This window comes from Pipra filicauda, unplaced genomic scaffold (genome assembly GCF_003945595.2).
Source record: "Pipra filicauda isolate LSUMZ 115617 unplaced genomic scaffold, ASM394559v2 scaffold66_size7647185_pilon, whole genome shotgun sequence".
NCBI classification, from domain to species: domain Eukaryota; kingdom Metazoa; phylum Chordata; class Aves; order Passeriformes; family Pipridae; genus Pipra; species Pipra filicauda.
In genome coordinates, this window is record NW_024104831.1 from 123117 (window position 1) to 150253 (window position 27137).

Below are 27137 nucleotides of genomic sequence, written 5' to 3' on the forward strand. Positions count from 1 at the left end.
AGATGTCTGTGCATCAGAGCAGCCTCAAGATATAATTAAAAAGTAGTGTTCTTCTTAACTACAGCTTCATTTCTACTTTCCCCTCTCTTGCAAATGGACAGCTGGAACACTGGCACCACTCATCACTCACAGTCAGAGCAGAGTTAGGTGTCACCCAGCACTGACTCAGCACAAACACCTCTATGAGAAGTGCCCTTTACAGCTACAGCTTACACTCCTCAAGGTTGACTGGTGGAGATCCAAGGGCTGGTGGAAAGACAATGAGCAGGTGCCCAAAGACTCTCCAGAAGCTTTGATGGAGATCTGCAGCATTCAAGTTTACAGGCGATCCCTTGCTATGTGACGTGTAAGCATTTTGGATGAATAAAGATGTGAAATGTCTGCAGTGTTATGGTTCAGACTGCATATTATGTAGTTCCAGTGTGTGGACAAGTGCCTAGGATGCAAACCTAGGACAACATCTCTGCTAAATCAACCTACTTTGAAGAGATTTCCTGCCCTGACAAAAGGAGAAGGGAGGTCTTGGAGCATCATCTCTGTAGGGACGCTGTAGGAAACCCCAGCATTGCACCTACTGAGACTGCCGTCCCTCTTCAAGTCCCTGCACAGGCAGCCATGCCCTTGCATCTCTCTGTCCTGGGCATTTCCAGACCTTATGTTTAGTTTTAGGACTGAGGGTTGCTTGAAGCTGTTTCATACATTCACTCCCATGGTTTGCAAAACATGTACATTTAGGTATGCACACTAAGCAGGAAACAAATATTATATATGATCACACTGGGAAAATAATATTTTTCCGTGGCAGTATGAAGAATGCTTTACATAGCAGGTTTTCATGACATCATAGAGAGGAAAAAATAAATCCAGTTGAGAATAACGGATAAAATGTAAACTATGCCCATACGAACATCCTTCCTTTTAAAGGTTCACTTTTAACATTCCTTGCAAATGTAAGGGAATTTCAGTTGGGCACAATGAAAATTCCTTGCATACCATGTGCACGTTTTCTGGATGAAACAGCTATTTTCCCACACATTTCTTCAGCAATCTTATTAGTGTACTCATGATGCTTGGAAATAACCATTTCATAGCTTTCCTCATTTTACAGTACTTAAAAACATCTGAAGTAAAATGCATGCTTTTTAATTGCATAAACATGGAATTTCTGAAATGTTAGGCAAATAACCAGTCAAAGGTAAAAAAAGGGAGATTAGCATTTGAAAATTATACATATGTATTTTAACATTAACATTTATGGTGTAAAAAGTCATGCACATGCTCTGGGAGCAAATCTAAAAACAATTCCCAAAACAAATGATGAGATACAACAGTATCTGCTGGTACATATTTGGATATAGGCATGCAGTAGAATTATTTGACTTCCTTTTAATTTTTTTGAAGGAGCCTAGTATAAGAAATTTTATTTGAGTAGTTTGGAATGTTCTATTCTGAGGTTAGATATTTTCCCCCTATTTTTATGAGCATCTTTGACACACAATACATTGAAAACTAATGTGAACTAATTTGTCTTTAATATCTCCCATATTAAGCACTATAGGAAGCAGAGTCCTTCTGCAATCACTGAAGAAATTCCTTGTGAATTACAGGCTGCTTTCTCATTTAAGGTCATGTGCTGAGGGAACACAGCTCCCTAAATAGTGAGGCTTTTGTTGAGCTATTCATCTCCTGCAGCAGCTCTTCTGAAAAACATGGTCAAAGGCAGAGGGAAACAAGTACCAAGCAAAGCCAGAGTTTCTCATGGATAGATTCCATCCCTAGAAACAAAGCCTCCTCCCAAGAATCCTGCTCTGTATAAGCTCCCCACGGGCCTTCTAAAAGCCTTGACCTGTCACATTAGCAGCAGCTTATTCTCTTTCACCAGCCTCCTCCACAATACAGTAAAACCATGAGGGAGATGCAAAACAGCTTTTTATTCTTCTTCTTTTTTTTTTTTTTCTTAAAAACTTCTTTTTTTTTTTAATGTACATTTTTTAATCTCAAGACAGCAAGCTGCTTACAGTGCAATTGGTCCCGTGAGCCTGCTCTATTTGACCAGAGCATTTTAAACATTCAGGCAGGTGTCTGATAAGGAAATACTGGCCGTGCCCCTTCACAGGCAGCACCACAATGCCAACCAAGTGCTACAGAAGAAAAGCAGTAGCAGTGTGATGTGTCTGGAAGATGGGTGTTACAGCTCAAATTTTCTTCCATCGAGAACTCAGCTCTGTTGTCCCCTACCCACACAATTTAAGTCCCTCTAGCAGTGAAAAGTAATTCCTAAAAAAAAAATTGTTATCACTTCAGTAAATGCTTTAATAAATGCTTTAAAGCATTATGGTGGGAAAATATCACTGAGCATTGAATTTTTTTTGTTTTGTTAAGTGAAAGAGACAACCAGAGACTGTTTGCTACTCACAAATAGTCATGAATTGTGATAAGGGTAATAGCAGGTAAACCTTTATGAATCTTTTATCTTCATCCCACTGAAACCAATTTTTTGGAATCTGCTAATTTACACAGAAGGAAAATGGTCCTACATGTTTTAAAAGAAAACAAAAGTTTAAGGTATACTTGATAGATTACAGAATTAATCTATAACTAAAATTCTACAATTAAGCTATTACTAAAAGTCAGGGTCAGTGTAAGGAAATACTCTTTTCTTTAAACTTTTACCTTTATGGTAGAAAGCTCAGGGCCTACTTTGGAGATTGCTTTAGAAACATTTAATAGTCCAGTTTACAGGTTTCAAAAAAACACCCAATCCCTAAGGTCTAGAGCTTTTATGACTAATGAAAAGGCCAACGTCTTTATATTGTTTTTCTCAATCCCACTTGATCAGTTACTCGAGAAACTGAACACTCACATAACACTTATCACTTGTTCTGCATCCTGCCTTCTTTTCACACACATACTCCTCAGATTTTAGTGGGAATTTACAGAAGAAATACGGAACAGGAAATATATACTAATGTCTAAAAAACTGCACATAAGGAGGTCCTGCTTTTTTTCTGTAACTCTTCTCTATGACAAATACAGACCAATATTTCATATTAGCAATAAACGTTGCTAAAATGATACGCTGTCTTCTGAGATGATTTTTTTTTTTTGCCAGCAAGATTTTAGAGCATTAGAGGTTGATCAGACTTCTGTGGGGTTTCGGCAGCATAGGGTTAGTAATCAGACTGACACTTCCAACTAGCATATAACACAATGGTCTTCTACCATTACAGTCAGTTTCAGGGGTAAAAAAAAATGCTTCTGTGTGACCTTGTAGCTCACATTCTTCTCTCAGATAAGCTTATATTGGTCCCACCATATTTAGAAGAGCTTTGTCCATTTCTGAAGGCAGAATTTGATCCCATATGTATGAAGTCAATTAATGTGTTCCCTTGAGAAAAAGACTCATATTTTCCTCACCTTCTAAATTGCAGGTTCTTTTCCACATCACACTGGACACATTTCTCCAGGCACAGTCACAAAAATCAGTCACAAAACTCGACCCCATCAACTAATTTACATAAAGAAAAAGAGCAAGTGTAAAATCAGACATTCCTGACATCATACAAAAAGATCAAAGCCTTTATTTGGCAAAACACTGACATGTAGCTAGCAAACCAAACACAGCTCTGGTGTAATTCATCTACTTGCAACAGGGTTCATGCTGCTGACTCCAAAGGTGAAGTCAGTCAACAGTGATCATCATGTAGACTATGCTGTTGGACAGAGAAACTCTCATTTTCTGTAGCCACTCAGTTTTCAAATACCTTAAATTTTGTACAAAAGGGTTTTTTATGTTTAAACAAGTAAAAAAGCTAAAAATTACTCTTTATCAGATATAAATTATCTTTAAGTGACATCATCCATATAAAAAACTATATATATAATTTACCTGTGTGTGCATGCTGTGTGTATACACACACAACTATAGACCCACACCAGTAACTAAATACTTATTTAATCCAGTCATTTTTATGAGGAAAAGCTAAGACGCTAAAGCAGACAAATCAGTGGAATTTATCAACTGAGAGAACTATAAAAGTACCATTTACTCTATTTAAGAGCATTTTAATAGTTTCATCTATTGCTATAATATACAGCAATATTAATATTTCAGTCACAGCTTTTGTCCATTCCCACAGAGCACATCAGTACTAGCTACATGTAGAGTGAGATCAGTGCTTTGTCAGACCAGTTCATATCTACATTCTAGGCCATAACTAAATAAATTAGAATATGCTAAAGTGCTACATCAACACTAATGTTTCTGAACAGTAGTAACGCACATTTCTCTTTCAAAAAAACCTAAAAAAATACAGCAGCTATAGTTTCAAACATAATCACATAACGTGAGTCCGTTTACAGATCACTTAGTTACAGTATTCAACAAAATGCACAAAACAAAACCGTATGGCAACAGTCAAGATTCCCACAGAGTACAAAAGGTAACTTTTTAAAAGTCGATCATGATGGAAATAGAATTTGCAGAAAACACACAGTCTTCAGAATTCACACTTGAAAGTTTCGTTTAATCGCAACTTGCTGATGTCGATATTTATTTCCTCTGGTTTGTCACGTCTGTATGTTACTGTTCTTGTGCAAACTGTAGGCAAAAACATCTTATCCTTGAAGGAGAAGATATAATTTTTATCAGCAATTAGCTAAATTTTATATGCAAGAAAAAGATTACTGAACATGATAGCTCTGAAATAAATTACCTTCTTTGTTGCAGATACTCTGTAATCAGATGAAGACTTAACTTTATTGCTACTCCCCTGCAGAATGATCTGCCTGATGATAAGGACAACAAGCAACCCGATCAGAAAGGTAACTATAAAGATTATGGAAAAGACTCTAAAGTAGCTTCGTCCAGAGAAACATTCTGCAACAAAAGGAAAACACAAGGGTAAAGCCTAATGTACGGAGCAGACACATCCCTCTAACACAGGTATATCTACCACTGCATAGCAACGTTGCATAAATGTAACACAAGCCTGATAAAAATTGAGGGAAAATCACTTAGGGGAAATTAAGAGGAAAAGTTGCCATATGTAGGCTTTTTAAAGTGGGGCATATCAAGAAAGGCAATTCAGATTAAGATCCATTGTAAAAAACTGGTGAAACTATTATTCCTTTAATCTACAGAATTAAGACTCAGGCTTCCTCCATAAATTCTCTGTAGACGAGTGAGTTTATAGCTGAAATAGAGAGGATGAAATGTTAAAGATGTTTGGGGTGAAGAGAATTTAATCTTCAGAAAATGACAGTGAAGATCACTGGTGAAATATGAAAGATATTATTGAATCCTTGTCCAGTATTGTCCTCACAGGTAAACTTTTCTCACATGGTAAGCTTTCCTTAATTAATACTAAAGTTATGAGAAGAATATTCACAGTTAGTTTTCTCATTTATGAACTGTAGGATATAAAGATGTACATAAATGTGAAGTGACATTTACCTACATTTTTGTTGCTGTGTGGAGTGATTAAGCTTTACGAGATTTTATTTACAAAAAAAAATTATTCTTCCACAGCCCTCATAACTGCAGTTTTTTATACTTGAAAGGAATATTCAAACATTACTGAACTTGAGGTAAGCATTCTACTTCTTTTTCCCTTGTTTCTGGTAATGTCAAATAATATAAGCATATCCAAAGTAATAAAACATACAGATGCCATAACAGATTTTTATAAATATTTCTTTAAGCATTGCTCAGGCAGGATTCATCTTTATTAGATGTGACTTCTCAAGGAGCTGGGAAATCTGATTTAGCAATGTTTGAAATCATATTTCCTGTTATTATTTATCTTTTACTTTCCCTGAAGCTATGAATGAGTTTTCTCTTTTTCCTGCCTTCTTTGTTATTGTAATAATATGACACACTTGAAAGACATTCTAACAGTGGTGAATTCAATTAGTAATCCCAATATAGTTTAATCTCTTATTAAAATTACCTAGAAAATGTCACATACCTGAAGTATGGTCAACATAATGCAGTAGGTAAGCGCATGAGGTTGTGCACTGGTCAAGTATTGCTTGAGATGTATTGTTAGAATGATGGCAGTGAACACAGTTCCTGTAAAATAAAAATATAATTAAAAACTTATGTCTTTCTCTGCACTCCCTTTAAAGAGACTGTATCAACAGGCTGACATATTATTGCTTGCACATAATGCTTTCCTCTTAGTAAAAACATTGCAACATTTTTTTTTTTTCTGAAATGTGATACCTCTCTCAATGTTTTTATCTCTCTGATGCTTCTCAGAACCAACTAGTCAGAAGCTGTAAAGTAACACGTCTTTGGCTTTGAGCCACCTTCATCTGGTCCCTGCTCTACCCTTTGTGATGCAAGTTTGTCACAGGGTGTAGCTAAGGGTCTACCACCCTTTCTTCAGCTTTCAGCTTCCAGTTCAGTCCTAGTCTTTCCTTATAAATCAGACTCATTGGGATGCACGCTGGAATTGAAGAGTAGAGACAGCTTTGTTCATAATTTTTGGATGCTATGTTAAGACAAAGCCAAGTAAGTTTGCAATGCTGGGCAGTTCAGAGAGACAGCAGCACAGTGGGAGGCAGTGCTTTCAGTCTTGCCATCTTCATTGTATAGCCTTGCAGAAGATGGATATCACATGAGACCCTGAAAAAGCCCTGGCTGAATTTTTAACAAAGGTATGCCATCTTCTGAATTTATTAAAGTCATACATTTCACAGTGATTTTGAACAAGTGGAAGCCAGAAAGGCTAACTGCATTTTATTTAGTGAAATCTTAGCATTCACCTTTTCGGACATGATCAAGCTTGGCTCTAGAGCATTTCCTTCAAAGAGCTATAATTCAAATTAATACAAATAAACAATGATTCTGTTTTGAGCACAATGCCCTTTCCAATGAAAGGCTGATCTTTCACCTTCTGCACCACAGTGAGATGCAGAACATTATGTGCTGACAAGTGGGTGTAGAAAAGCTGTGCCCAAGGCCTTCGTTCACTCTCTACGCCAGGACCATGCAGTGTGCCACTGAGAGCTTGATCTAGCTTCTCTCCTCCTGGGGTTGCTCATTTCAACCTCCACACTGTCCCCTCCTTTATACAGGTAAGGAAAAATGACATGCTTTAAGACTAGCACGGCAAAGACTAAGTGTTTTAAAACTCAGTAACGAAGAATGTTGTTCTCTGGGTAAGACGAGCTCTGCTCTGCTGACCAATGGCAATGACAATACACAGCTCCTTCAACTGAGAAGCACAAGGAGTGTGCAAAAACATATTTGGAAAATATTACTGGACTTTGTGGAATTCAGATGTAGGATCTAGTGTCCATTTCTAGAACTCCAAATTCATGGGTTTTATTTCCTACCCAGAAGATTTCTTATGAAGATCGATATTTTAATAAAACTATGAAAAAATATAGTTTTTTGGCTCCTGAAAGCTGGAAGTTGGACACAGACTGGTGAACATAGATGTGGACATGCAATTCCCTTAATTTCCAGTACGAATCCCTCAGCTACAGAGAGAAAAGTATAAATTGTTTCAATTTCCTACAGCCTAAATATCTAAGAAATGTCGCATCTAGCCAAGCAAAAATATTTCTCCACGTTTCACCATCAGAGAGTTAAAAAGTCAAGTCTAGCACAAGAAACATACCAGTTTTCTTCACAGGCTTTGTTACAAGTAGGGCAATATTCACACAAACGGCCAAAGCTTCTTGGATCTGTGCACTCACACTTTCCACATACGCATTTTCCTCTTCCACTGCAAATCTGGCCCTTTGAATTCAGGCAGTGCTTTGCTGATTGTGATGAGCACTCACAACGATCACCTTCCCAGCCAGAAAAGCATTTGCATTTACCACCTTCACATTCACCATTACCTACAACATCAGAGAGTCTTGAGTCATATGCTTTTATGAAAACATAGAAAATCAATTTTTAGATGCATACATTTGTTTCACTGGTGCTTTACATTAAACAAAGCTAATTTAGACCTTGACTTTCTAGTTAGTTTTTAAGTTAATAACTTGGGCTGAAATTACCAGCACGATATATATTTATGGATGCTGGTTGTTGTTAAGTAAGCAAAAGTTACTACCATGGTGTCATCCTAAAACCTCTTACTAAAAATTTTCCCTCTTGTCTTGGATGAAAGGAGTGGGGATTAGAAATTACACAATGACTGGAACATAGTCTTCACGCAAACTAAACAAACTTCTCTTTTATAAGAAAATAATCAATTCAAATAAACGGCAAGATTCAGTGGAGGAATGAGTATCAAGTTCATGCACACATGCCAAGTTGTTCCTTCTTTTCTTTTTCTTTTCTCTTCTTTTCTTTTCTTTTCTTTTCTTTTCTTTTCTTTTCTTTTCTTTTCTTTTCTTTTCTTTTCTTTTCTTTTCTTTTCTTTTCTTTTCTTTTCTTTTCTCTTTCTCTTCTCTTCTCTTCTCTTCTCTTCTCTTCTCTTCTCTTCTCTTCTCTTCTCTTCTCTTCTCTTCTCTTCTCTTCTCTTTTTTTTCCTTTCTAAAGGATAGATGACTGAGCTGGACAGGTGGGTATGCTGTGTTTATGAACTCTATGATGTTTAATAAGAATTTAAAATGCACAGCCTCAAGAATTCAAAGGCTGTGAAGAACCTCTGTTGGCCTTCACAATTTTCTAGGTAAAGAAGTAGGAGTTGTAGAGAAAAATCCTTATGTTTTCCATGTTGTAGCACATTTAGCTGACATGCTAATAATGTTTAGCCATGTTTTTCAGAGCCTGTGAAAGCACCTTTAGGAAATATAGAAATAGAGAACACATAAAGCACAGGCAGATATAGCAAATCTAATGAGGGCTCCTCATCTATGCAATGGCAGTTTCACACAAACTGCAATGGCTCTTTTTATCCAGGGATCCACAAAGTTCCTTCAGGGAGACAGCTCCATCCAACAGATAGGATCCTCTGAATGGAAGTGCGGCCAAGGTATAGGCTGGTCTCTTTTTTGCCTGGGCTGGGCAAAATGGAGGGGGAAAGGGGCTCACAGAAGATAGCAGAGCAAGGCTCTGCACTATAAAACATCCCACTGCTCAGCCATGGCCCTGGGCAGCAAGTTCCCCTTGTGGTACCCTGGGACAGGACTCCATCACAGGTGACAGTCTCCAACACGTCTTGGACAAGTATCTCCCTGTCTCCTCTGCCAAACATGGCACCACATCTCAGGCTATAGAAACTTATGAGTAAGACAGGTCTGCTTATGGTTAAGAAATAGCAAATTTGCAAAGTGGGTTGGGAACACTGCTGGCATTTATATCAGTATTTGAAATCAAGTGTCACTGTATCTCTCCCAGGACTGATTTAGGGTGTTGGAAAATCAGAATCTCATCTGGAAGCTATGATGCTTTCCTAATCTCTTAGTATCTCATATTCCCATTAGACTGAAATGTATCAACTTGCTTTCTGGAATAATGTTACTGTTTTGTTTGAGATATCAGTATCATTACTTATAAAAAAGTTTGTGATTTAAGTATCAAAATAGCTAAATGTAGAAAGAAATCAATGTATCCCCTAAAAAGCAGGGATGAAATTTAGGAGACAGTGCATATCTCTGTGGTGAAGAAAGCCCAGGAGTGTAAATTCCAACCACGATGTTCAGGACATTTCCCACACTAATTCTGCACAAACAATTCTCATACTTGACAGCCTTATAGCATTGTTTTCATGTACATTAGCCTCAGAAAACAAAACAAAAAAGAAAATATAGCCATAAACTCTGCAGCTTACCAGAACATAAGTTTCCCTGGTGATACGGGCAGGAAAAGTCATCCATTTCACAGTACTTGCCATATACCTTGCCTAGCTTGTTTTTGTAGCAGAAACATTTTCCATCTATGCAATTTCCTTGACCACTGCAGATAGGTTGGTCCTGGTGTTGCCTGCACCTCTCTGAAGGAAGCGTGTCTTCTCTGTTAGAGCTACAGTTATTGTCACTGCAGTGGGACTGTTTGCTATCAGAAGTTTCATCAGCCCATACTCTTTTGTGGTTTGTACTGTCCCCATATTGGCAGGCACAGCTTCGCTGCACATTAACAACAGCGGTTTCATTGAAACCAATAGGCTTAAGTATGGCATATTTTCTCCCTCCAGTTGTATGACATCCTTGCATTGTAACTGATACGTTGAAAAGTACCTAAGAAGAAATAAAGACAGATTTTATAGTTTTATTATTTCCTTGTTTGTTTGCTTTAAAATTTTAACACATAAATAAAGCAGAATCTCAGATTGTATATGAATGTGCACTAGTTAATAATAGCAAAGTACACACTGGTCATTTGTCAAAAATGATATTTTAGTAATGGGAGGCATCACAAATACAGTCAAAATCCTAACAACAGAAGATTGATAGCAGTTTACTTTTCAAATTAAGATAGCATAATTGCAAAAGACAAGTTTAATACAAGTTCAATGGACATAGAATCACCATCATTATCCTCCTGCTATTATTTAATGTGTAAATTCTGTTATATCATACTCTAATGAGAATTGGAACTAGATTGAGCAAGACAATAAACAAACAAAACAAGAGATACCCTTCATAAAAAAAAATCTATAATGAAAGTTCTTCTGCTGAAATGGTCATGCTCAGAGAAACCACACAGGTTTTTTTGGATGGCCCTATCTACTCCTACTAAAACACAGAAACTGGCTCACACCCTAGCACCAAATTATTTTTTGCGCTTTCTACAATGGAGAAAGAGAGTCTTCCTGCTCTTGCTGTGGTCCTGGGCAGATCAAGTTCTGCTTCAGAGTGGACCCAGTGCCTAGCTCCTGGCCATGTCATGGCCATCACCACCATGCTCCAGGTTCTCATCCCAGCAGTGCCCACTGCAGCAGCAGCTCCCATGGCTTTCCAGAATCCTGGCATAGGACCCCGGATCATTTTAGTGGTTAGATGACTGCCACAGAGTTTGCACCAAACACCACCAAAACTCTTTGACAGCTCTGACATATGTGATACTTCCACTGTATACCAATCTTCTATTTCACAATTGTTTTTTGGTTTTTGACCAGTAGGCCTATGACATGGTATTCTCTCTAAGGTTATAAATTTGTTCAGCCTACTGATGGAAAACAACTCTTTCTTGCCTCGTCACAGAGAAAATATAACCAAGAAGAAGAGGTAAAAAAGTAACCCAAGAGAAGCAAATATCTCTACTCTTTGCCACCAAAAATTTCCAAATAAAAAAAAGAGAAACCCTGAGAAACTGATTAAATACGAGGTTGAAACTACCCGCAAAGACTAAGGCCATTCATCTCTCGTCACTGTCTCTCCCTCCCACTGCGCCCCCACACGAGAACAGCCGAGTCCCTGAGGACAATGGTGGCTTTGTGGCGAGTGGGGCTGCGGCTGCCTACACGGACAACAGGAGAAGAATGCTGTGCAGAAGCATGCACTTAATGTCATATCGAGGGGGCACACAGGCTTTATCTCACCCTTTGCTTTTCTTCTTGTTTCTCAAATGCACCACTACACACATAACCCCCCTCAGTTGCCTACGCTCTCCATGCATGGGATTTCTTCCCTTCGGTTACAGGACAAAAGTGTGGCTATGGAGAAGATAATTCATACAGCAGGTGCGTATCACACAGGGAGGACAGGATGCAGCTAGGGAATGTTTTTTATTCAACACAGCGCCCTGCTAGAAAACATCAGCTTCACGTTCAACACAGTACTGGAGGAATGGCAGGGAGATGGGAGGGAAGGGCAAATCCTGTCTTGCATATTAGTAGTGAAATATGACGAGTCTGAACAGAGCACTAGAAAGATTATACCTGTTGAGACTAAATAATTACAACATCATGAACACTGACACTCACTAATAGCCAAGGTTAGTTTTGCATCCCGAAGAGGCCACGTGATTATTCCAGAATATAATACACTTTGTGTTTTGGTAAGAAAGGGAAGGAAGAAGGATTAGACAATGAGAGGAATGTGAGAATTAAGGAAAAGCATTTTGCCTGTAAACAAATACTGAAAGAAGGATTTATGGTAAAAATAAATTAATCTCTTAAGGATGGTTCATTTTCAACAGCAGTAGAGGTTTAGGACCACATGCAATCTTTTACAATCAACTGGCTTGGCTTTTTATTAAAAAGAAACAGATATAAATATTTTTCTTTTCATTAAACAGAACAAATTCCAGTCCTATTTCTTATGACATGCACAGGGAACAACACTGGAGAAAAGATGACTTAAGCAGAAAAACATAGCAAATCTCCCATAAGCTGTAGAAGCTAATCAGCAGCATGCAGACAAAATTCAGAAGAGCATAAAATACATTAAAATATACATTACAATTCACACATTTCAGCTACTGAATTGTTTTTCTATTTCTACACACAGATGTAAGTACAATCACACCAGCTGAGACATATGTACACGTCAAGCAGGAAAGAACTCCTTGACCCTGCCCTCCAGAAAACAGAGACCTTTTCCTGGCAAGCTAAAGGAATTACTCCAGTGGTCCAAGCAATTAAATAAATACGTCGAGGCACAGAGAAGTTTTCCTGGGAAGAAAACCATGTTCTTTACATTAGCCAGACATCTTCCCCTGCATTTTCATGGTGCATGATGCTCCGTTTCACTCAGTAGGTGGCACCAATCCAAATGGGAATAAAAATTTTATTAATTTAATTTATAAAATAAACTAATTATCCACAACCTTGATCGTGCCTGAAGACTACTAAAGCAAGAAGAGAGAAAGCTTGTGTCTAGTACAGACCCAAGGAACACAAATTCCAGTGATTCTTTTTCACCGGGTGATTATCTTTCAACCTCTTTACGTACAGATTTCACCACAATGACCATGGTTGGTTGTGCCCAGTGGAGGACAAAGAAGGAGAGTTTTAACGGACGTTAGCTTTCAAGAAAAGCTTTGAGCCTTAGTTCCATGGGATTAGTGAGAATTAAAATAAGATTCAGGACAAATAAACCCAGAGAATAATAGAGAGTCTGTGATCATTAATCACATAAATCCATTTTCAGTTTAAGTAAATCCCTAGAAGATTTCACACCATTGAAACCCAACCAAACAGAAAAATAAGTATTCCAGTTCCTTGAAGAATGAAAACTATCAACATACTTCTTTATTATATCCCACATTTTTACATCCTTCCATGCCTGTTTTTTCACTTCCATCAGGACAGATTGCAGTGATATTGAAATTAAGACCTTGGATTTGGTTATCCACTTGAAGTTTCACTTCAGAAATTAGTTTCTGTAACCAGAAAACAAGTTTTAGTCACATTGCATCTCAAAATATAATGTACATTAGTGACTACCACCAAGTATGGCTACTATGTCTGACTAAAAATGAAGAAAGCTTGTCTGTGTGAATAAAGGAATGAATTAAAGCATTGTTTCCTGTATAAAGACCCGATTACATTCCAAATATACACAACCAGTGAACTGGCAATTCTGATAAAGAGGATTAGGTTTTGCAGATAAAAATGTTTTCAGCTTTTCTAAAATGGTTTTGCGACTGTATTTTTCTCAATTTGAAAATCTATTCTAACAACTGTGTGCAACAAAAACTGCTTGTTGTGTGAGTCTACACTGACTTTTAGCCATACATCTAAAATACAACTGTAAACATACATACAACTATTGTTACCCAAACGAAGAGGTTCCTAATTGATGTGACACGACTTTATAAACTTCTGATATTTTGCATCTGTCTTGGAAAAGCTTTCTCTGAACAAACCTTACAGTGATCTAAAGGCTACTGGGATTATTCTTACTGATTTATTTGGGTCAGCTAAGACCACATAAGTCAACAACTGGGTGATTCCCATTAGGGCATTTTGCAATAAAAGATAATGAAAAAGCCACCTACTTTGTATCTTGCATTTACTACATGCTCTAAAATCCTGCTTCCTTCCAAGAAGGAGTATTGTTTCTTGACCTTTTAAAAATTTATTACAGCTCTTACAAACTTATGAGCTGAAAATTGCACAAAGAGATTTTTTAAATTTGTGCCATATTACTCTTAAAAAATTAGTTTATGTGATATTTTTACTGCTATAAATGGAAATGTAATTACATTAATCTGAACATGTTTATCTTAGTAACTTTTTGAAAATTAGTGACTCATCTTTGGCCTTATAGTCAGGGATTTTCAGCAAGGGTTTTCCATAACTAAGCCTAAGGTTTCCCTGCCTAGAAAAAGAGTACAGGAGGCCCACTGCCATCGAATATCAACACTAAATTTATTTTCTTATCTAAGTCCTTTTTCTTTCAAAAAAGCAATACATTCAAGTCCTGTTCACAATGCATTTGTATATTACAAGCCCCTAAAACTATGATAAAATTCTCAAACTGTCAAATACAATGAAGTTTAGGATGAGAAGGAAGACACTGTCTAAAAAATGAAAGTAAGGCAAGAGCAAACTGGGAGAGGTTGAACCAGGAAAGTCCCACTGAAGTCCTATTGAACTAAATTGCTATTTTGTAAATTTTTATTTCCTCTCCTTGAATGTTTGCCTTGCACCGAGTAAGAACTGTGTTGCAATTTAGGATGGACAGTGTAAAAGTGCCATACAAAAGGACTAAAATCTTCAGATTTTTTTGCCAGCAACTTCCTGCAAACCTCCATATTTAACATGAGATTTCTTGACCTTATAAGAGGAAGCACAATATCAGTGAGAACATCTCGGCAATTTGACTACACCTAATCTCCTCTGCTTTTGAATGTCTTTGCCTTCTGCCTTTCCAGCATGACAGTGAGAAAAACGTGTGCAAAAGCACTCTGTTGACTAGGAACAGACATGGGGGCTGGCTCTTCATTATAACCCATTTGCTGAAAGCAAACTGCCTGATTTTGATGATTAACTGAGTAAAATGGATAATTTCAGCCTTCCAAATTCGACTAATTAAAAAAAAAAAGTGACATGAGGATACACTGCATATAGTTTTGCAGCTGAGTTTTAACTTTTTGAACCTGCATGTTTGTGCAACTGCACTACTTAACAGCATTCAACCATCTAAACCATCATGATGATCATTTTGATATTGCTCTGTGGGCTCCCTGTGCTCCAGTACATCAAATGTATAGCACTTGGCGTCATTTTCAAAGCTGTTTATGCCTCCTCTTTCCTTCACTATCAAGATGCCTATTTCTTCTTTCAAACTGCCATTCTCTGTCAACCATTTGTGGAAAATGACTTTATGCTCTTTCCCATACTATTACTTTCTCTTTCCCAAACAGTTATTTTCAATTGAGTACTCCAAGCAAGTTCACAAAGCAATGCCCATTGTTCTCTCTCAAATCCCTATCAAAACTCTTCTTCAATGCCATGCCTCAAAATGCCAAGTCATTACACTGCTTTGTGCAGTGTAAATATTGCTTTTCACAATATCCACTGTTGCCAAACTACCTTCTCGTAAATTCCCATCTGTTGTCTGCTTTTTAAAGATTATTCTGCAAAACCCTCCAGATACTGCACTGTGGTTTTGCTCTGAATTTATATGGTGCCTAGACAGTGGTGTCTGGTCTGTAACTGAAGATCTAGGGTGCCAAAATTCAAATAAATCAGACATTTCTTTTGAAGTTACATAGCAACAGGTGCAGAGAATCAAACAGAATATTTAGAAGCACCCTTAGAAAGAAAAAAGCACTAGCTCTTGGCTTTGAGACTCCAACAGCTGGGGAATTTGAGAGCTATGGTGAGATAATGCCACCTATCAACTTGGACACTAAGAAAAGTAGGGAATGTATCCTCGTGGACTTTGGATGGAAACCAAGAGCCTGGAAATTGAAGATTCAGGCTATGAAAGGTGAAAAATGTCTGTACAAATATGGCATACACCATTGTCACTGTCGTCATACCTGATAGGCTTCTACCACCAAGTCATTGAGATTTGCTGCTTGTGATTCTATTTGTCTTGCAACAGTACCAGGCAGCAGAGGTAACAGATCCTATGAAAAATACAATCATTTATGCATGGTTTTAATTTTTAGTATAAATATTGTGCTTTCAAAATTAGAAAAAGAAATCAGGTTTCTAACCTACTTTATACCAATGAAACTGGCTTCCTTGAACTGCAAAAATAACATTGATGTTATTGTCAATCAATTTTTCAGAGAGCTGCCCAAGAGACGGATGCTCCTGCAACATACAAGAGAAAAGAGAAGACTGCATATTAGTAGGGGAAAACCTTATATTTCACATGACACATTACAGGGTTCCAAAACCACCCCAATCTTAACTCCTAAATGTACAGAGAAATGCTAGACCTACATTCAAAACAAGGTGGTCCCATCCGAATAAACAATAAAAAAAAATCATCAGGGCATCAGCCAGGCTTATCTGTCACCAACTATGCAGGTCTGCTGCATAGTGGGAGGACTAACTTACACAGTATTATTTTGTTAGTTTGAGTCTGATGCTTAAGAAATACAGATTGTCCATGGTCCATCTAGAAGATTAACAAGATTCCTAGGAATGACAGATGGGTTCTCAAGCAAAAGTCAGGGAGAAAATACAACATGAAGGACTGAGATGAGGTGTACTTTTGGGAACAGCAAGGAGAGTAATTAAAAAAAGTTTTTTTCTCAGAACTGGATTTTGGCACCAGAGATCATACACATCAGCTAAATGCAGCCACGGGGTCCGGTTCTAGCACTGTCAGTATTCCATAGTTATCTCACTTACAACTGACAGCTCTGTCCTTTGTATGCACATTTACCTCCCGCTGTAAATGTGTGAATGACAGGAACAGTATTGAGGGATCATAGATGGTGGCAAAATAAGTCAGTCTTCCTGCTTGACACATGACACTAGACCTGTATGAACTCCAGCAGAGGCCCCTCAACATCTCTGCAGCTAGTAGCAGAATTCTGGAATCACTGGTATCAGAAGTGGTTTTGTAAGCCTTCATGAAACAAAAACCTATTCAAATGGACCTTACTGAAGTCAAGAGATGACATCCATAGATGTGCAAGAGCTGCAGGGACCAGATCCTCAGATTACCTAGTCTGCTCCCATGTACAGCTGAACTTTCATCTACTCATGAGTTCTAACTCGCCAGACTGTCCAGCTTGGCAAGTAGTATGTTAAAGTCACACTTCGGATAAGAAAGCAATAGTTTCCTTTTATTAGAGGGGAGTTAAAAAAAACCCCAAAGCATCAACAGACCCATACTATCTTTTCGATTTTAAGCATGTAAAGAGGTGACATAAGGTACCAGAGGTCACTCATGGATCCTCATTTTATTTGCTGTGAAAACCTTGCTATACTTTACATATTTTTATCTTATTCTTCCCACTACTGCTCAGATGCACGTACTTTCATTTTAGATCATCTTTCTTGTTTCAATTACATCATTCATTTTATTATTTTAACCTACGGTGTTAAACTGAGAAGATAGCTAATGTAGATGTGAAGTATTTCAGACAGGGAGTTAACCAAGCACAGATCTAATTAAAATGGAATAGCTTTCTTTCCTGTCTTATGCTTTTTTTGCTGACCTCTCTGTGACTGCTTAGCAAAAGATTAGAAAGAAACATGCAGAAAAGTGACTAAGTGGAAACATTTCTGATGTAAAGGCTAAGCTTATGGAAATAAATAAAGCAGTCTTCTAAACTGGCACAAGGAAGAAATAAAATGTGCCAAAATGCTATCTTCTGATGACTACAAAAAGCTAAGAATCAAAGCATGAAAATAATGATTAGAGAAGCCTCTTTAATTTACGATAGCCCAACAAAATTGTATTGATAAGGAAAAAACCCCAAAAATATATTTCATATTATGTATTTTCTAAAAGGCTGACAGACTTTCATGATATTTCATTTAAATACCAAATAGCGTTCCCCCCCAATTTATTTGTTCATTTGAAGCTTCTGTATGGATATCTATAAATAAAATAGTCACATATACTACAGACGAGAAGAAAAAAAAGTAGGAAAACAGTACACCTTCCCTTACAGACACTACTGTGTTACCATATCAAATCTACTCCAGAAAATATGCAGTGCTGAGAAAGATTTCCATTATAACCCTTTTCTATTAATCAGTGCATGCCCACATGTGAGCATGCAAGAATTAGCCCATATTGGAAGAAAAAAAAGGTTATCAGCCAGAAAATACATGGGTCTAAATGTGCCACTACAGATCTAAACATCTTCCAAGGTCATTTAATTTGGGGGGCTACATAAAAAATCATATTTCATAAAATGTATCAATACCAGTAATCATGGAGATTTCTTATTCCACGTGGGATTATAAAATCATGATCTTTCAAACCAGAATCTAGAATATCAGTAAAACACCTTTTTTTTCAATCAGCCATCAATCTATCACAGCTTCTTAGATAAAGGTTCATTAATGTTGTCTGTATTTTACCCTAGTGAGTTTCTCCAGTTGTAACGGAAATTCATTTCCGAAGTTCGACAGAAAATAAAAATAGTGTGTTTTTTTTTTTCTCAAACAGATAATGTCTTTATTACCAAAGGAATGCTGAACATCACAAAAAGATTTGTACCTTTAGCAATTTTTTAATAAGCAGAGTAAAATTACTCTCATTTATAGCCCAGCAACTAGGAGGAAAAAAAAAAAAAAGAAAAACAGAGTATGCTCTGCTCTTGGAAAGGAAAGTTTTGGGATTATTTGCTTTAAGTAGAATAAGGGAAGGGTTTGTTTCTATCCCAAGGACACTGAACAGACTGACTAGAGTGAAATAAAAAATCCTGACATCAGTGAGAGAATATGGACGCAAGAATGTCAGATAATCGGAAATCCAAACAACCTTCCCGTTAGCACACGCTCATCTCCCTCCTCCGCTCAGTAAGGTCCCAAACACCCACCAATTCCCAGAAGCCTCCCATATTTCATGATCACACAACATTCAGCAGCCTCTTCCTGCTGCCCCATCACCCTTGTAAACAACAGTTGCTGGGATTAAATTCAGGTCTAGACTCACACATAGCCCTCACTGACCTCACTAGCACATTGCTGGCTGCAGCTGAATGTAGGCTCTATACTTCAACTAAGTGCAGTTAGCACCAAGAAAAAAGATTGTAGGATGCTCTAATTATACCACAGTTCATATTTCTGCTATCTGGGAATTAAATGGCAATTCAGTAGTGATTCACGTTTCTAAAAGAAACAATTAATATTTATTTAAGAAAATAACCAGAGCAATTGAAACCTATAATTCTTAGGCAAAAATTCCTGTCTTCAGTCATTTGCAACTACTTTATAGATTATTGAAAACAATATTTTGAAAGCTAAAAATATTTGTTGAAGGCATATTATTTTGTTACAGCAGATTTGATATAACTTTTTGCACAGGTATGTATTACTCCACATTGGCTTTATACTGTGAAATATAAATGCATTTAATGCTAGTCCATCATGGTTGAAGTAGCTCATTGCTGTACTATGTCCCCTGCTTTACCAAACCTTTTCAACCAATACAACTCTGCATCTTCTGACCATAAACCATAAGCACTACCTCTGTGTAACTAGCACAACTGTGCAATTCTTACATATTACCAGCTTCTATTTGTGCAAAATATCACACCAGACACTTCTTACCCTTATTGTATATAAAATGTGTGATTTTTATGAGATGTTAATAAAAAAACACACCAAAATCAGTCACATATCCTCCTCCACTGTACTGTTGTCTCAGACTCCAAAATATTTTATCCCAGACAAAAAGAATGTCAATATTTCCAGGTGATTGATTCTTCAATTCAAAACTTGTCTACCTGGAAAAATATTATTCTAATGACTGAAATAAAAGCAATGCTTTAACAGCAGTCTAAAAAACCTCCTTTACACAGTTTTACACTGCTTCCCTTAAGGTAAAATCTATAGCATATACCTTACCATACTCGTAGCTTTGACGTACACATTATCTTTCAAATGACAGTTTCCATCATGAGGAATTACAATTCCTGCTAATTTACTATCAAGGGCCAGATGGGAAGTTTGGTCTGTCATCACAAGAAGCAGTCGCTTTGCTTCTTTACGCCATCCAATATGGCTCTAAAAAGAAAAAAATTAGGCATAAGAAAGCATATTTATTTCTAAAATAATCAATAACAAAATGAAAAATTAATGTGAAAGTCTACTTTCAGATATTACACTGCTTAGCGGCACTGAGTTTAAACTAGGCTATGGAAAACATTTTTTGTGGAAATAGGTATAATGTTCTACATCTGAAAACTTCCACTGCCAGTCAGAGATCCACTTACCACTTTGTTTTTTCCCACTTATGACTTTCTTTGCTTTTTAAAGAAAGAGCTCCCAAAATACATACAAGTTATGCATTATATAGTGGGCGTCGGTAAGAGCTGCCACATTGTGTGGGTTACTATTACATACAAATGCAAATGTATAGCATTTGTAAAATTCTCTGGGATCCAAGAAAGCATTACAACCAGCAAATCTGCATTCGTACTTATTGATACTTGATGCCCTCTCCTATTTTTACTTTGCACTTATATACTTTATATTCTTACCACTCTGTAATTTCCTTTTCCTACATAAATTTCCAGACAGGACATTAGCATATGATTAAAAATCAATAAACTGAAGTTTGAATGTCTTCATGCACCTGCAAATTGAGAAATTCCTTATTATGCAGCAAAATACTACATTTGTCCACTGTCTTGAGGGATTAATAGTAAAGTTGCATCCTCAAGTGTGAATTTAATGTCTTTCAGAAATTCAGTGATGTGAAGGATGTAGCAGAGTAAGTGTAAACTGATTTAGCTGCCATATCGGTATTTCCAAAATATTTATCTCCCTGCTTATAATCAAACTTCTGAGGCACACATGAAACACTCAATATGCTTTTTCATTATTCCCTCTCTCAGTTATTCCATCTTACATTCTTCACTACTTACATTTTTCCTGCCTTTCCTCCTTCCTTTTTCCTCCTTCCTATAACACTATCTCATCTCTACCATTTCCTTTAGCACTTCCAATTGTCTTCCATCTCACATGAAATGTTTATCTGCCAGCCATGTTTCATGACTTATTCTCTACCTTCCTTTCTTTGCTTTGCAGAGAGTGATTTAGGTCCCTTCTCAGGCTCATTCCCTCCTAGCTCTGAATGGGGATCAAATATTTCATACAAGAAAGGATAACAAGTACAGAGGAGTGTGGTGTCTTTTCCACCTTATGGGGTAGGCATCAGCCTCCCTCAGCCACTCCTAGAGAGCATTCATCTAAAGAAAGGGTATTTTAAATTTTATTTATAAACAGGTTTTATCTTAAATAATTCCAAATTCTCCCCCAGCACTGTAGAAACTTCTTGCTCCTAAGACTCTACCATTTGACTTTGTTACCTTGAGACTTGTTTAGTTTTCAGTAGTCCTGTGAGGAGGAGGGAACTGGACTCTATCCTTAGAGGTCTCTTCTGACTTGAGACATTCTGCGATTCTGTGACTCCTATCTACATATGTCACAGCAATCAAAATTTTAAAGTAGCTTCATACCCTAACCTGCCACTTCTTGTAACAGGGGATATATTGGTTAAAGCAAGATGGAGCAAGTTATAAAGCTCTATTGTAGGCAAAATGAATGCACATTAACATAATTTATAGTTCATGATGGTCATTATGAATTGCACATTGTTCTCATCCATTTTGCTGCACAATCCAGTTAGCAGGAAAGCCTTCCTATTCTCATGAATGTTTCCATTCTATTGTTTTCAGAAGCATACATTATTCTAGAATTCACATGTCATAAGTGTGGAATGTGACCAATGGGAAATACTGGATTTTAAGGAATTTTTTTAAAGCTACACAGTAATTTTTTGAAGCAGCTGGGATCACAGTGTCTATGAGAAGTGGCTTTTATTTACCTGCTTTACAGTTCATCAAAATCTGAAAAAAAAATTGGACCAACTATTCATCTTTAGCTTAGCTTGGATTACTTTTTGTACTTGAGTCATTGTCCTGCTCCAAAAAAAAAATGATGTGAAGATGGACAAGGTAAAAGAATTGTCCAGACAACACTCCAAGAGATGAGAAAGATGGCAAGCCTGTGATTTGAACAGGAGTTGGATTACTTTAGGAGGACCGAAAGAGTATCATATAGAGCATTACCAGCCAACTTTCAAAATTGCTATTGCATTACTATGAAATAGAAAAAAACCAACATCCAAAATGGCTCTCTAGAGCAAACCAAACTCCCTTTATCTAGTATGCTTATAGCTTGGGAACTACTGATGCAGATCTTTTCTGTCCTTTTCTGCATGGGAGAAACTGTGATGAAATTTTATCAATATATAGAAGTTAATTTTTAGCTGATTTGTATTGTTTTAAAATAAAAAAAATCTTTAAAAGCTGAGATAACATCGAAGTTCTGTTCTTACAGGAAGATGTGTAGCTGTCCTTCAGTTCTCAAGTACATTCTTAAGCAGAAGAAATGTCAAATGGTATGTCTTCATTTAGGAACACAAGGAGCACTTCAATGATTTTTGAAATGAATTATGTAATTGAGTGAAATTAATACAAGTATCTGTTCAAGCAAGAAGCAGTTGCTTTCATCCTCCATCCCATGTTGGCTGGTTAAAGCCAGAATTTGAAGATCATTAACACTGAAACATGTTCCCTTATGCGCTTCTTTGTCAGTTTCAATGGGAAATTTATAACTAAGGGGGAAATAAGGAAAAGGAGGAAGAAATCTTAGTATCATTAGGCATAGAACTGACATTTTGAATTCAGGAACACTGAGCACCATTGTACCTATATGTGTGTGTATATATATATATATATATGTATATATATATATATATGCATGTATATTGCCTGAACTACTATTTATTTAGGTTTTTGTAAATAAGCTCCTTACCTGGCATACAGCTGCTTGGAGCATTGCATCAAAACCCCCTTCAGGTGTATCAATATTCCCAGAAATTTTTTGTTTATTCACTGCATTTCTGAATTCTGCTATATTGTCAGTCAGGGATAGCACATGAATATAACCGTGAGGAGGCATACAATCTAAATTGTAATCACTGTATAGAAACAAAACAAATCAAAAGTCTAACACATTCTTTATTTTCCATTTGAAAGAGATGAAAATATTGCATCTTCATTAACTCATAAAATCCTGATATTAATGAAGATGTAAATATGCACTGGATAAGGAATACTTAAAAAAAGAATAACTGCATGTAAGATTAAGTTTAGTGGAAATTAGTTTTAATTTACTACAAAAATGTTTTTTTTTTTTATTTTATGGAATTTTATGTAATATAACAGTTAATATAGTAACAGTATACATAGAGTGTTTCTGTAGAGAACAAAAAGAAACGCAACAAGAGCGATAGTATGATCTCAGGGAGTATATTTTGGAATATCTGCAGTGGTACACCTTTGCTTTTCATTATCCTGAGAAAGGACTATCACACCACAACATTAAGATCCTTTAATAGCTTCATACATAGGCTACTGGATCAAACTACAACAAAATTGAAGTTCCTACATCCACTAATAGTAAGCAAATGTACATAAAATTAATGTACATAGGCTACTGGATCAAACTATAATAAAATTGAAGTTCCTACATCCACTAATAGTAAGTAAATGTACATAAAATTAATGTTGATATTAGTAACAGTTACCTCATTAAGGAGAAGCAAAACTCCATTTTCAGTAACATCATAGTTGTAAATGAAACTTTTTCAAACTATGCATAAGGGAGAAAGTATGATGTCTCACATAAGTAAGCCAGTGTCACAGTACTCAGACATGTCATTGATCTGGGACCCATTTATGGCAGTGATTTATGGCACAAGTTGAAGTGCTCATCTGATTCAGAGGTGCTGAGCAGGTTTCAACTCTCTTAACTTCTGCTGCCTACAGTGTAGGCAACCAGTCTGTAACCTGCCCTCCTCCAACTCAATTTGCAGTCAATGAAGAGAAACTGGCATTGTAAGGATTAATACCTCTGGAGATGTCTACTTTTAGGCAAAATGAATCATGACCTTGAAATGCTAATCCATCTCCATGTATAGATGGTCTAGAGGACTGCTTTTACATAAATATACATATCTATTGAATGACTTCTACTACTAGTACCCAATTCAAAAACCACTGAATTCAAAAAAGGTACTTCAGAGAACTTTGGATCATGTCTTCCCAGGAAGGATAGTAACAAGCAAGAAAGTATGAAGAATTAATATTCACTTTTCCAAGTATTATGGTTTACACAGCTTTGAATTTGTTGTGAATAATCTTGGACTCCAGGGTGTTTTGGAAGCGATCCCTTACTTTATATAAGTGTTGAACAAAGGTATATAAGGCATGTCATGAAAAAAGAAATGCAGGCCAGAACATCTTTCTATTTAAAATGGGAGTGCATTGATGTACCAACTGTGGAATTAGATCAAAGGATCACTTTTGTTCATTAAATGAGCTGAAAGTAACCACACCATGTTAACAAAAGTAGTTTTAAGAAAAGAGTTAATGAATACATGACCATACACCAGAAGGTACATAGGTCAGAAAGCAGGAACCTTTGTGATGAATCTAGGCAACATATATCCAAAATAACCAAAACCACAACAGTTGACTTTAAAATAAAATGCAAAACATATTCAAATATTCCAAAGCAGCATGTTTTTTGGCTTATTTTGCTAAAGAAAACACAGAACATTTTTTCTGATACAGAAACAGTTTTCTCAAATCACTCGCCAGGTATTTCAGAAGTAATCATTGTATAATAATTTTTAGCATTTCCTTAGGAACTTTGTCAAAGAACCATATGTATAAGGAAACAAAGACAGAACTTTAAAAATAAATATGCATAATGTATTTTATGCAATTAAATAACATCTCAGTGCTACAGTAAATATAAAAATACTACATACCTGCATTGGTTATGGATTCTACCTGGATGAATGCTAATATAAGGTGACACAGTTTTATCCACATAGGATCCAAATCCAAGTCGAAAATCAAGAGAAATATTTGCCATCTTTTTAGATAAAGCAAATCCAACAGAATTTAACTTTTCTATATTGTTGTGCATGGAGGCTGAGACATCAACTAAATAATAAAGATCCACAGGGTATTTCTCTAGAGGACGAACTTTTAACATAAAGTTTGCTTCACTTCCTGATTAAAAAAAAAAAAGTTTATTTACTATTTTTGAATGGACATGATTAAAAATAAATTTATGTTTGTAGCAAACTCAGCACAAAGTTGTTTGTGTCAGCAAATAGAAGAACAAACAAACAAGAATCTCTCCCAAGAGTAAATGGAACCTTGAAGAATCATTCAAAAATAAGCCAAAAAGTGGTGTTTTGTAGAACATCTTGTTTTTATTTCTTGCAGGAGCACTGTGTGGTTTATTGTAAAAATCTGACTTCTCCCCATTATCTTTTAAATTCATGGTTATGCAATCCCTTTGGCATTATACCAAAATGCAGTTATGGCTCACAAAGAACACAGATCTGCATACAAATTGGGGTCAGTCACTTCAAGGTTGACACTTCAAAGTATGTACGTGTATCCTGCAAATAGTTTGTCATATGACAGAATCTAAAACTATATGTGAACCATAAAGACAGCGCAGCCTGAAAAACTCATGTAAATAATGTTTCAAGTTTATCACAATGTACTTCCAAAGATCTGAGGAGAAAATTCAGTATGATCAAAAGATTTTTTTAAAAAAATAGGTTTTAATATGAAAAGAATTCCATCTCTTGGCATATACAAAACAGAACTCTAATTTGAGGATTATAAATGTCTGTCTCTCCTGCAGAACCACATCACATTCTCATACGTAATAAAAACATTAATGTTTTGGAAGCTGCTAAAACTAGTCCTCACATTTTTGCTTGTCTAATATTCTGTAATGTCAGCAAGAAGAGTGAAGTGACTGGAATATAGGCAGAGTAGGTACAGTAATGCAGACTTCAAATTGGTCATTATTTTATGTCACCTAAAGTGTGAGCTCACAAAAGAAATAGTTTAGGATCTTCGTGTGATGAGTGCAGAATCTAATTTCAGTATTATGCTATGAAATATAGCAAAGGGTAGGAGGAAGGAATATGTTATAGAACTATGCAGGTGTTGAATAAAAAACTATCAAAGAGTACATGTAACAAAGATCTGACCCAGATCTTTACAAAGTAATTTCTTCCAATATACAAAGCAATTTCTTTCAATGGTCTTTGAACACAATCCACCTGAAAATGTGAGGCTTTGTCTGTATCAGGTCTTGAGTGAGGAAAACAATTTTAGTGTGCTGTAACTAACGTATTTCCTCTTTGCCAAAGTAAATTGAATTACTTTTTGTAAATTACTCTTGCAAGTCTCCAGTTTGTACATAGTGAGATACTGAATGCAGCTTTTATTTTTTCCCACATAAATCCTGAATGTTGGGCATATGCAAACAGTGACAAAACAACCTCAAACAGTATCAAAACAAAAACATCTTTGTCTGCATGATTATACTGTATCAAATGTCTGTTTTGAGGTAAAACTATAGCTGTATATCTGTGTATTTCCCTGGGGTAGAAAATATGGCCAAGATATCTATATATAAAAAGCTATTCTTCTGGAGCCCTTGGAATTTCAGTCTTCTGCCTCCCTGATGTAAGAACTTCTGCAAAGCATATAGAACCCCAAACTTAGTTTCAATATTTACTTGCAAAAAGGTTAATGAAACCAAATTTTAGAAAGCAATTTTTTTTTCTATGAATCCACTGTGCCTTTGGAAATAAATGTGATTACAGACAGAGCTAGAGCTAGCTCAGTGTCTGAGATCATTTGTCAGTAAGAAGCAGAGTATCAATCACTTCTTTGGAAGGACAGTGGGGAAAGGCGAGAAAGTGCTGATGTTACTTTGTCAGTTTTATTATTATAAAGATTGAAAACCAGAGTTCCTTTGTGCTTTACACTCATGCAGATCCTTTTTCCCTTTTAGTTGACAGAAAATTGTCTTCTTTTATCACTGACAAAATTATCAGTGAAGATCATCAAGATACTTCTGATCACTTAATGTTTTCCTACCAAAGACTTATTCCTCTTAACTATTTTTCCCCAATTATTGTCTGTAAAAAAATTTGATATGAAAGATAACTCTGCATCCCTTTATATCATCTTCCACTTCTGCTGTTGGCTACAGCTATTTTAGAGAGAGAACATACAC

The 27137-nt window shown here is 36.4% G+C and overlaps 1 protein-coding gene across 8 annotated transcripts in view; it reads right to left on the reverse strand.

The window, feature by feature from the left end:
* Positions 1-1216: 1216 nt before the first annotated feature.
* The window catches only part of ITGB8 (integrin subunit beta 8), a 46026-nt gene continuing 20105 nt past the window's right edge, over positions 1217-27137 (reverse strand). For all 8 annotated transcript variants that reach the window (XM_027738927.2, XM_027738922.2, XM_027738928.2 and 5 more), the window contains 11 exons: positions 24850-25096; positions 22827-22992; positions 19851-20009; positions 16029-16124; positions 15845-15934; positions 13100-13234; positions 9741-10146; positions 7632-7857; positions 5970-6073; positions 4716-4879; positions 1217-4622 (listed from right to left, as the gene is read on the reverse strand). In XM_027738927.2, coding sequence (XP_027594728.2) covers positions 4500-4622; positions 4716-4879; positions 5970-6073; positions 7632-7857; positions 9741-10146; positions 13100-13234; positions 15845-15934; positions 16029-16124; positions 19851-20009; positions 22827-22992; positions 24850-25096 — 1916 coding nt within the window. In that variant the 3' untranslated portion in view covers positions 1217-4499. The remainder of the gene's footprint in view (positions 4623-4715; positions 4880-5969; positions 6074-7631; positions 7858-9740; positions 10147-13099; positions 13235-15844; positions 15935-16028; positions 16125-19850; positions 20010-22826; positions 22993-24849; positions 25097-27137) is intronic.